The sequence below is a fragment of the Loxodonta africana genome, chromosome 3, assembly GCF_030014295.1.
Source record: "Loxodonta africana isolate mLoxAfr1 chromosome 3, mLoxAfr1.hap2, whole genome shotgun sequence".
Taxonomy (NCBI): domain Eukaryota; kingdom Metazoa; phylum Chordata; class Mammalia; order Proboscidea; family Elephantidae; genus Loxodonta; species Loxodonta africana.
Genome location: NC_087344.1, coordinates 63,171,172 through 63,183,216, shown reverse-complemented (window position 1 = coordinate 63,183,216; position 12,045 = coordinate 63,171,172). Strand labels below are relative to the sequence as shown.

The 12,045-nt window shown below is 38.2% G+C and overlaps 1 protein-coding gene across 10 annotated transcripts in view; it reads left to right on the top strand.

Moving 5' to 3' along the window:
* EYA3 (EYA transcriptional coactivator and phosphatase 3) overlaps window positions 1-12,045 on the top strand; it is a 135,774-nt gene that overhangs the window by 116,849 nt on the left and 6,880 nt on the right. For 7 of the 10 annotated variants that reach the window (XM_023554416.2, XM_064281569.1, XM_023554417.2 and 4 more), the window contains one exon: window positions 701-822. In XM_023554416.2, coding sequence (XP_023410184.1) covers window positions 701-822 — 122 coding nt within the window. Of the gene's footprint in view, window positions 1-700; window positions 823-1,618; window positions 12,043-12,045 lie in introns of those variants that run through there. The other 3 variants (XR_010321350.1, XM_023554418.2, XM_023554419.2) reach the window with 3 other exon arrangements.

The window sequence follows — 12,045 nt, the reverse complement described above, 5'->3', positions numbered from 1 at the left end:
CCAAGAAATGTACCAAACCCACTTAGGAAGGCAGATTCAAAAGAAAAATGGTGCAATAAGCAGATTAGGGAGATTTCAGCTTGGTGTTTAGAATGTGAAATAAGTATAGTCATAGCTGCATCAATACGTTTATTGCCCCCTCCATCAAAGCAGGAATTTCAGGTCCACAACCTAGTAGAACAAGCAGTAAAACTGACACCAGTGGGTAGATACCCAGCAAAGTTAAAGGACATATGAAATAAATGTGTATTCTGGGATCTATGTTGCCATAATACAAGGAGCAGAGAGAACTTAAATCATCTCTCATTTACCGGCCAGTTTGCACTCAGATGAAATAACACAGTAACTGAAAGATCTTTGTTGTTTGTTTTCTAAAATGTGGCATCAATAATGTGGGTTAGTGGTATTTGCTAATAAGCTCAGTGAGCTAGAATGCACAGAGGAAAATAAGACCAAAACCAAGTTGCTGCTCTATGCCCACTATGATGGACACAAAAGAGTCTAATGTCTGCCCTTAAATAAGGAAAATAAATAAATAAACTTGAGTTATTTAGAACAATAACTAAGCATTGGCACTGAGCAAATATCACAGTAGGCCTTTTGAGGTCAATTTTTAATAGTTAGATCCTAGAGAATTGACTGTTTTGAATCTTTACTCCCAGGTTGGTTTGGTTTCACCTTTTTTTTTTCCCCCTTCCAGAAAGAATTGCGTGAATGTTCTGATCACTACCACCCAACTGGTTCCAGCTCTTGCCAAGGTTCTCCTATATGGACTAGGAGAAATATTTCCTATTGAAAACATCTATAGTGCTACCAAAATTGGTATGGTTTTTATCCTGTTTCTTGTCACTGGCCAGAATACTTGCTACTTATGCACTTATTTTGTTATTGTTTGTTTTCTATTTTTTTTTTTAATTATTGTAAAAATATATGTATAACACAGCATTTGCCAATTCAGCATTTTTCAGGTGTCCAATTTAGTGATACCAGTTACATTGATCATGTTATGTGATGCACTTATTATTTGCCAGATCCTCTGTTAGACACTTTACATAAATACCTATAACCCTCATAATGGTCCTCTGATATTATTGATGAAGCAGCTGAGGTTTAACAGTTAAGTAGCTTGTGCACGGCTTCACAGCTAGTAAGTGACATAAACAGGACTCAAATTCAGGTACACTGGACTTAAAACCTACCCTCTTTTCTTTTATAATATTTGAAAGAACATAATTTAGAAATCTATTTTTTGCCTCATTTCAAGTTTCTCTTTTCACAGAAAGAGTACTGCATTGTATTATGATAGAAAAAGCACTGAATTAAAAAAAAATCAAAGGAGTAGGATTCAAGTCCTGGCTCCCCTATTTACTAGCACTTACCTTAGACTGCTGGGCCTCAGCTTTCTCATGTAAAATGAGAATCTAGCAAGGAGGTTGTAAAAATCAAACGACCCTGTAATACAGGTACTTTGTACCCCTAAAAATGTACTTAATACCAAGTATATGAATGATAGGTATTCATTAAGTATTTGTTGAATTAATTAATTGGCACCTTAGAGTTTTCAAAGAGTATTTATGTATAAATCCCATTATGTATAAATATTCTTGTTTATATTTAGATACGTAGAAGTCATTAACCAATTGTTCAGCCTTGGAGACAGCAGAATGTCTCACTCCAATCCCTGCGTGACATGCATGGTCCTCGGGAAAGAAGGAGCATGATGAACACCCCCCTGCCCCTCAGACCCTTCAGCCTACTCCCCTGTTATCCAAAGGAGAGGGTCCTGGAGTGTGAAGACTGGCTGTGGATATGTATTTTTTAATCTACTACATGCCTGTTGATCAGTTTTCTCCGCTTAAAAAAATGTCTAATTATTGTACACCCCAGGATTTGTGGAGGTCATAAGCCGCCAAGTCCTATTGACAATTTTTTCTATTTCTTTTTTCATTCATTTATTCAACAAGTATTTATTGAGCACCCTTTATGTGCCAGACATTGTTCTAGGTACTGGGCATATAGCAGTGAACAAAACAGATGAACTCCCTGCCCCTAGTGGGAGGAGATAGTCAATAAGCAAATAACTAAAACATAAAATATGTCAGATGGTGATATGTGCCAAGGCTAAAAATCAAGCAAGGAGAGAAGGTAGGGTCGTCTTTTAAATAGAATAGTTAGAGAAGACCTTGATGAAAGGTATTATTTGAGCAAAGACCTAAAGGAGATGAGGGAGTGAGCCATTAACATAATATCTGGGGAAAGAGCATACCAAGGAGAAGGAACAGCAAGTGCAAAAGGTTAGAAGTATGTTTGAGGAAGAGTAGTGGGAAATAAGGCCAAAGAGGTTAAAGAAAAGGGTGAGGGAGATCCTGGAGGGCCTTATAGATTATTTTAAGGACTTTGGCTCTTATTCTGACAAAATACAATGGTACTGTTTTGAACAAAGAGTGACATATTTGACCTGTTTTAAACAGATTGGTCTGGTTGCTCCATAGAGTCTTGACGAGGATAGCTGAAAGACAAGTTAGGACGTTATTGCGAGAATCCAGTGTGAAATCATGGGTGGCTTGGAGCAGGTGGTAACAGTGGAGGTTGATAAGTAGTCAGTTACTGGATATAGTATGAAAGGAGAGCTAACAGGATTTGCTGATAATTTGGATGTGGGGTGTAAAAGAAAAAGTCAAGGATGACTCCAGGGATTTTGGACTAAGCGACTAAAAGAATAAAGATGCTATTTACTGAGATAGACAAGACTGTGGAGAAAGATTAGGAGTTTGGTTTGGGGCATGCTGATTTTGAGATAAATTATGAGATATCCAAGTGGAAATGTCAGGTAGGCAGTTGGATATCTGATTCTGGAGATCAAGGGAGAGGTATTGGCTGGAGATATAAAATTAGGAGTTCTTCACATATATGTGGTTATTTAAGCCTGGATGAAATCATAGGAATGAGTGTAGAGAGAGAAGAGTAGAGGTCTAAGAACTAAGCGCAGGGGCCCTCTACTGTTTAGGTACTTGGATCATGAGGAAGAACCAGCACAAGTATCAAAAGAAGCAGCTGATAACCCAGGAGGAAAACTGGGAGAATGGTGTCTTGGAAACCAAAGGGAGGAAGAGTGGTCAACTGTATCACATGTTAGTGGTGGATCAAATAAGAAGACTGAGAATTAATGTTTGTCTTTAGCTACGTGTCATTAATAACTTTGACATGTAGTTTCAGAGGACTGATGGGGATGAAACCCTGATTGGGATGGGTTTAAGAGGGAATGGTGAACCCTTGAAGCTGTTGCCTTGAGGTAATCTTTAAACCTTAAACCAAGAATATCTTAAAGTCATCTTAAAACTGAACAGTAGTTTAGCTTAACTATTAAAAAAGGTCTGCCTTGAGCATTAAGCTCTGTCTTAGTTATCTAGTGCAGCTGGAACAGAAATACCACAGTGCATGGCTTTAACAAACAAATTTCTTCTCTCACAGTTAAGGAGGCTGTAAGTCTGAATTCAGGGTACCAGCTCAAGGGGAAGGCTTTCTCTCTCTGTTGGCTCTGGGGGAAGGTCCTTGTCATCAGTCTTCCCCTAGTCTAAGAGCTTCTCAGCACAGGGACTCTGGGTCCAAAGGGCATGGTCTGCTCTCAGCTCTTCTTTCTTGGTGGTATGAAGTCCCTCTCCTCTCTGCTCACTTTTTTATATCTCAAGATCCATCCTAATCCTGTAGATTGTCTCCTGCCTCATTAACATAGCTGCCTCTAATCCTGCCTCATTAACATCATAGATGTTGGGATTTACAACATGTAGGATAATTAAATCAGATCACAAAGTGAACAGTGACACAATACCAGGAATCATGGCCTAGCCAAGCTGACGCACATTTTGCAGGGGAGACAATTCAATCCATAACAGCTCTTTTAAGAACCATACGTATGGGATCAAATTGACAACAGAAACTCAAAAGAATAGATAAGAACCTTAGGGGGCAGTGAGTTTATGTTAATGAGGGTGGAACAACTCAGAAAAGGTGGGTGAGAATGGGTGCACAACTCAAAGAATGTTAATTGTACATGTAGAAACTGTTGAATTGGTGTATTCTGCTGTATATATTCTCAATAGCAACAACAAAATAAAGTTGAGAGAAAAAGGGAGAATGGGAAGAGAGGAGTTGGAGAGGGCAAGGGTAGCCAACTCTTTAGAAGAGGTTTGTTGTAAAGAAGAACAAAGAATTGAGGCAGTAGCTGGAGGATGTGTAGGCTTAAGAGGATCTTTGAACATAAGGCAAATTATATCTAGTTAATATGCAGATGGAAATGATCCACTAAAAAAAGTGAGGAAAAAGTGATGATGGAGGAAAGAAAGAATTATAAATGTGATGGCCTTGATAGGAAAGAAGGGATTATGAAAGTAATACTCATTGTAAAAAGAATAATTCTTTTAGAAACTATAGGAAAATGGCAAGAAACAGAAAAAATTGTTCAATTGGCAAATGTTGTATTATATGTATTTTTGCCACAATTAAAAAAAGAGAAGCAGAAAAATAATCACATAATTCCAAATCGTTAAGAAACCCATATTTTGGCATATTTACCTATAATTCTTTCGATTTTAAGTGGCAAAAACTCAAACCAGTTTAAACCAAAATGGGAATTTATTGGTTTATATAACTGAAAAATCCAAACATGACATTGACTTCAGGCATGGATACATCTATATCTTCAACCAGTGTCATCAGGATTCTTTTTTATGTTTTTGTTCTGCATTCCTCTGGTGGCTTCATTTCTCAGGTAGGCTCTCTCTCCGTGATGGTAAAGATGGCCCACTGTCTCAGAAGCAAGAGTGCCTCTCTTCTACTAATTCCAGCAAAAGTGCCAGAGAGGTCTTAAGTTGCTGTGTCCATCTTTGAGCCAATCAATGTGACCAAGGGTAGGGAGTACTGTTGTTGACCAGGCCTGATTTCACTTGGCTCCACACTCCTGGAGCCAGGAGGTGATGTCAGCCGCACCAACCATATAGACTGAGAATAGGAAAGAAATGATTACCCAGGGATGCTCTGGGCAAACAAAGAACGTGTTCATTATACTGTTGTTAAATGAAGCTTTGCTGCTTTTCTCCCAAGCATACACCAAATGAGTTGGAGTTGCCCCTGTTGAAACTACTCAATTTCTAATCATAGTTGTAGCTGCTCTGAGGAAAAACAGCCCATCTCTAAAAGTGTGGGTCCCCCAAATGTATTTTGAGTGTGCCGTTCGAAGTCAGATTATTTCACACAAGCACTCCAAATTTTATAGTTATTTGCCCAGCCCTTTTCACATGATGTAGTTACAAGTGGACAGAAATATGGTTTTAAAGCCCATTCGAAAGTTTAACTATCCCTGTATTGAGACATATTTACTTGCTTTTTTTGTTTGTTTATTTTAAATAATGCTAGATGAACTTTTCTTTATATATATTTTGGTCCACATTTCAGATTATTCCCATGGGATAGATTTCTAGAAGGGAAGTCTAAGGGTTAGAACTTTTTAAAGATTGTTTTTATATATTGCCAAGTATATATACAAACAACCTTAAAAAAAAGCTTAATACCAATTTACTTCTGTGGGTGAGCCTACTTCTAAGTAGTCTGCAAGATAACTTTTTTGCTCCCAAGTGGTAGAATTAATTTTAATACCTCTAGCATTAAATAGGAGCCCTGGTGGCACAGCGATTAAGAGCTTGGCTGCTAACCAAAAGGTCAACAGTTCAAATCCACCAGCCACTCCTTGGAAACCCTGTGGAGCAGTTCTACTCTATCCTAACGGGTTGCTGTGAGTTGGAATCAACTCAATGGCAGTGAATTTGGTTTTGGGTTTTTTTAGCATTAAATAGACTGCACTCAGATTTTCAGATATGTTGGTTTGGATTTAATTAGAATAGCCAGGGATACCAGATGCTATGTTTTGCTCTTTGGAGAGTAAGAAACTATATGTATTTCATGCCATTTCAACACAAACCCATATTTGAATTTGGCTATATGCATATTCCATACAAGGCTGTGTGTGTGTGTGTGTGTGTGTGTGTGTGTGTGTACAGTACGTACATACAAAAAAAAACAGAAAAACCAACCCATTGCCATTGAGTCGATTCTGACTCATAGGACCCTATATGACAGAGTAGAACTACTCCATAGGGTTTCCAAGGAGTGAATTCGAACTGCTGATCTTTTCAGTTGCAGCCAAGCTCTTAACCAATGCACCACCAAGGCTCTCTCTGTATAGATGGATGGATGGATGGATGGATGGACTGATAGAGATGTTGTTGTTGTTTGGTGCTGTGGAGTTGGTTCCGACTCTTAGTGACCCTATGTACAACCGGACGAAATATTGCCCAGTCCTGCACCACCCTCATAATCATTGTTATGTTGGCGCCCATTGTTACAGCCACAGATATACATAGATATATTCAACATGTATATTCTACATATGTAAATAGAGTGCAAAGCAGCTGGTAAAATCCACGATAATATCCCTTTGTGAGAACAGAAGAGTATTGATATGCTGGTCTTCCTGTTAACTTTCACATTATGACATTTCAGGTACTATGTCTGAAGTCCAAAGCCATACTGAGCACTTTTCAGTTTCTCCTTATTTTTGATTTTGAGCATCATCCATCCAGTTGCAAGAAGTTGTGCAAATAAACTAAATGCAATGACTGAGGAGGCATACTTGGACTGTTCTTTTCAGACAAGTCGAAGCCCAGAAGGTTCTGTCCACTGGGAGTCTTCCTGACTTCCCCAAGCAGTTAGGGGCGTCCTCCTCCATGCATCCCTTCCTCGAACCCCTTAAAAATGTTTTGCTCAAGTATTTAAAAAAAAGGACTTCCACATATAGAAACTGTTGAATTGGTGTATGTTTTGCTGTATATATTCTCAACAACAACGAAATAAAATTTAGAAAGAACTTGAAAAGCTATAAAATCACAAATTTTCCCTCCAACCCTTGACACCTGTTCACCCTGAAGAAGTTACTCCTTTCATTACTATTGGCATGAACAGTATGCTATCCACTTTTTATGCCTCTGGGCCTCAGAGGAAAGGTTCTAATGCATTTAACTTCAAGGTGGGGTCCTCTTGAAATGCAGGAAGCTCAGCAGACCAGAGTTGGAGCCTCAGTGTTGTGTAGGTTGAGCATTCTCTTAGGTGATACTTCCTGGATATGTTGGTTTTGTAAACTTACTTTTTTTCCCTTTATTTCTGTGAGTTAAGGCCTGCAAGCATAATTATGGCTTTCCTGTGTGATAGTCAGGGAGCCTTGATTGGGTTTGTTTTCGCTTTCTGTGTCATATTTGGAAAACCAGAGGTTCCCCATGTAACCTAATGGAAAGGTGCGTTATCTACCTAGTTCTCAGTGGCATAATGCCATGCCACAGATCGGTGGTGCCAGAGTGCCACTCGCCTCTTTGGTGGGTTTTATTGCCAGATCATATTTCTCAAAATCCATATTACCAACCAAAAATTTAAACACACTGAATTAGTAAGCATGCATTCCAATACCGAAAACACATGACATCAAAAAAAAAAAAATTAAGAACATAGTAGCAAAAGGGTCACTTTACCCTTCCTTAGAAAAAATTTTTATTACTGTTTATTTTATACTCTTTCAGAAATATCACACAATTTATAAGCAAGTATGTGAATATATATATATTCTGTTTAATGCAAATGATGGCATACTAAAAAATAGACACTTGCCATACTTTTGCTTTTTTCATTCAGTAATATATCTTTGAGAACATTCATTTTAGTAAAATGATTTTTAATAACTGATTTCAAAGTAAGATTCACACATCAGGACAACAGAGTTTGCTTTCATATATAATTGTTTTATAGTTATCATTAATTGAATTGTTTTTGTGCCCAAAACTAAAAAAACCAAACCCATTGCCATTGAGTCGATTCCGACTCCTTGCGACCCTTTAGAAGAGAGTAGAACTGCCCCATAGGATTTCCAAGGCTGTAGATCTTTACAGAAGGAGACTGTCACATTTTTCTCCTGTGGAGCAGCTGGTGGATTTGAACTGCTGACCTTCCAGTTAGCAGCCGAGTGCTTAACCACTGCACCACCAGGGCTCCTTTGTGTGCAGAGCGTATAATATTTCCAATCTTCATCAACCTTGGAGATGGATGACATTGTCACTTTTTTAAAAGATGAAATTGTAACGCTCAGAGTTTAACATGCCCACGGTCACAAAGCGGATAAATGAAAGTCAGTTTTCTTAGTTCAGAGGGCGATGGGAATAATTCTTGTTTTTTCTTTTAACTCAGTCATCTACATATTTATAATTCTCATGAATTAAAGTATACCATTTAGTAAAAATTAATTAAATCAAACTAGTAAAAAACAACTCAAGCCCACTGTACTGACAGCCCTTCAGCATTTTGGCGTATGTTCATGCATATTTTTTCCTCATGTATGGTTTTTAACAGAAATGGGAGATCACATTGTTGGAGCCCTGGTAGCGCAGTGGTTAAGAGCGTGGCCACTAATCAAAAGGTTGGGAGTTCAAATCCATCAAATCTCCTCTTTGGAAACTCTGTGGGGCAGTTCTACTCTGTCCAATTGGGTCATTATGAGTCAGAATCAACTCAACGGCAGTGGGTTTGGTTTTTGGTTTTCTGGATGACATTATGTATATATAAATTGCCTTCTAATTTTTTTTTTCCACCTAATACATCCTGTACAAACCTCCATGGCAGTCACTATAGATGCATACAACATCATTTTTATTTTATTCATTCATTCAGAAACTATGTATTGAAACTCTGCCATGTGCCAGGCACTGCCAAGGCACTAGAAATATAGAAATATAGCAGTGACAAAATCGTCTGCCTTCATGGAGCTTACATTTAATCAATGGTGTAAGAACAATTGGGTTATACATATGGGAAAAAAAGCAAAATTGTGTTCCTTCTTTATACTACAAGCAAAAGTAAATTCCAGGTAATTTGAAAACAATATGAAATGCAAAACTTTAATTTTTAGAAGAATATAAAGAAGCATATCTATATCACTTTAAGGTAGGGAAGAATCTCTTTTCAAAGACCCAAATGGTATTATTTAAAAAGAAAAAAAAAAAAAAAGGCATTTTAATACCATGATGCATTTAGTTTTACATACAATTTTAAGAAACCATAAACAAAGTGAAAAGACAAGCCACAGACTAGGAGAAGATATTTCCAACACGTTTCATTGACAATTAGTATGTAGAATCTCTAAAGAACTCCTGCAAATCAATAAGCAACAGCCTAAAAGAAAAATAGGCAAAAAACTTGAACAGCAAATTCACAGAGAAGGAAACCCAAATTGCCAGTAAACATGAAAAGTTCTTTAACCTCACCAGTAATTAAGGAAATACAAGTTAAATGTGATACATTTCACATACATCAGATTGACAAAACTTAAGTCCTGCAGTGCAAAGCTTTAGAAAGGAAATGGGAACTCTGAAGATAGGATTGAAAATGGATACAACCCTTTTGGCTTTGTCAATGAGGACTAAAGTTCAAGATATGCAAGCAAGGAGTCCTTTGTACAGTTAACATGCTTAGCTGGTAACTGAAGAGTTAGCAGTTCAGTTCTACCCAGAGGCACCTCAGAAGAAAGGACTCGTGATCTACTTCCAAAAAATCAGCCACTGAAAACCCTTAGAGCATAGTTCTACTCTGACATACATGGGCTTGCCATTAGTCGGACTACGGCAACTGTTGTTGTTTTAATGATAAAGCAATTTCACTTTTAGATACATATAACCTAGAGCAGAAGTCTGGTTACTGTGGTTCACAGGTCAAATCTTGCTACCCCCCGTTTTTGCAGAGTTTTACTGGAGTACAGCCGTGCCCATTCATTTACATAGCTGCTTCTGCACTACAGCAACAGAGTTCAGTAGTTGTAGCAGAGGCCATATGGCCCACAAAACCTGAAATATTTACTGTCTGGCCCTTTATAGAAAATATTTGTCAACTCCTGCCCTTGAGTAATTCTCATGTGCACAAGGAGACGTGCAAGTATTTTTCAACTCAGACTTGTTAGTAATAGCAAATAATTAGGAACAACCTATCCGTGGAGCTGACCATGAACAGAAAATGGATAAATACATATATTTGAACAATGGAATAATATACTGAAAAAGTGAATGAACTAAAACTACTGCGTATATCCATAAGGATTAATATGCAAAACAATGTTGAACAAAAAGCAAGTTGCAGATGAATATGTACAGTACGTAACATTTCTATAAAGGTTAATGTTCACAACAATACCATATATTGTTAATGGATATGTATTTGTAGAGAGAAAGGAGGGGAGAAGAATGGTGACATTGGATAGGGGTACATGTAATATTTTATTTTTTAATCTGAAGCAACTATAAAGGTTGAAATCTTACAAAGCTGGGTGGGTGGTGGGTATATAGACATTTGTTTTTATTATCACCATACCTTTTTGTATGCTTGCGTTATTTACAAGAGATTTAGGGGGAAGGCATATTTGAAAGCCCCCTTCAGACGTTGCTACTGCTGCGGCTGCTGTGCTTTATACACTTCACCTAAGAACCCAGCACAGTTACCGAACCTCCCACACCTGAAAGGTAGATTTTCTGTCATGTTTGTTGTATTGAGTCCTGGCGACCAACAGGCTTATCAAACTAGTGGAAGTGATTTTATTCCCTCTGGCAGTGAATGTGCTTATTTGGCCATTTTCCTTAGTCTCAGTTCATCCAGAGCTTATTTCTGAAGTTGCAATGGTGCCTGGTGCTGTGGTGACCACAGTGGGAGGCTTGAGGCTTCCCTTTTCCAGTACTGTAAAATGGGAGCAAGGAGAGGAAACAGTTTTTCAGCTCCTCTGAAATGACTTTAAACTTATGGCTCTCATAATGGCCACTCTGATCTTGAACATTAAAGAGAATTCCCAAAATCACTTCTGAAAATGTCAGAAGTGTTTTTGATAGAGGAAGCCCAGGAACTAATATTCTCTAAAGGCTGGGTTGGTCTCGCAGTTCATCAGCTTCAATTACTTGACATTGGGCAAGCTGACTATTCATTGGCCTCACTCTCCTGAGCAGGAAAGCTCATCTCCAGGCCTGTTTTGAGAAGTGTAAATAGAGAAAGTATGTTTACCAGCTGTTCTAGAGTCATGTTTTCATACAGCTACTTCTTTACTTTGCTCTATTAACTCTCTTAGTCTCTTAATCATTTTAGAGGAGAAGTTGCCAAGTGCATTTTCATCCTTGATAATTGCATGCCAGAAGAATGAATGCAGCTCTTATCCTCTAAATTGAAGCATTCCGTTTGTCCAGTTTTAGGAGAAAAGCCTGAACTCTGACTGAGTTAAAAGTTTTTTCTATAGACAGATCATAAATTAGACTGTGGGTCTAGCAGAGGTTGGGTTAGGTTATAAGGATGTAGTAGTTAGGACAGAATTAAACAAAGAACTCTTCAATACCTTGAAAATAATAAGAGCTTGATATTAGTTGAATTCTTTAATGTTTGAACTAAATCGGGGCTCAGGACATGGACTACAGTCCACTGAATCATTTGTGAGAATAATATGCATTTACTTAGCAAACATCTATTGTCTGCTGTGGCTGTAAGGCATAATAATGCTATTATAAAGTGTTGGCACCGAAAGGGACCAGAGTGCTCCTAAGCCAAGCCTTGTGTTATAATCTAGGGGTTTAAGCCCAGAGAGGGCTCGTGTCTAGATGAGGTGACGGATCCACCTATTTCGAAGTGCCACATGGACTAGATGTCAAAGGCTTGCAGTTGCTCAGATGAACCAAGCAGGGCTTTCGGCTATGGTTGTGTAGGTTCTTGTCACTTACATTGTAGTCGTCTTAAATTTGTGTTTTTATGTTTATTATAACAATTTTCCAGCAGATGGCAGTCGAGTATCTTGAGAAAGAGGCACCTTTTTCTTATTCACACAGGAGCCCTGGTGTCTGGCAAGAAGAAGGTGAAAAGAATGAGAAGGTTAATGGAGCAGGATGAAGAAGGAAGCAGACTTAGGACCCTGGTTAACTGAAGAAGGTGGCA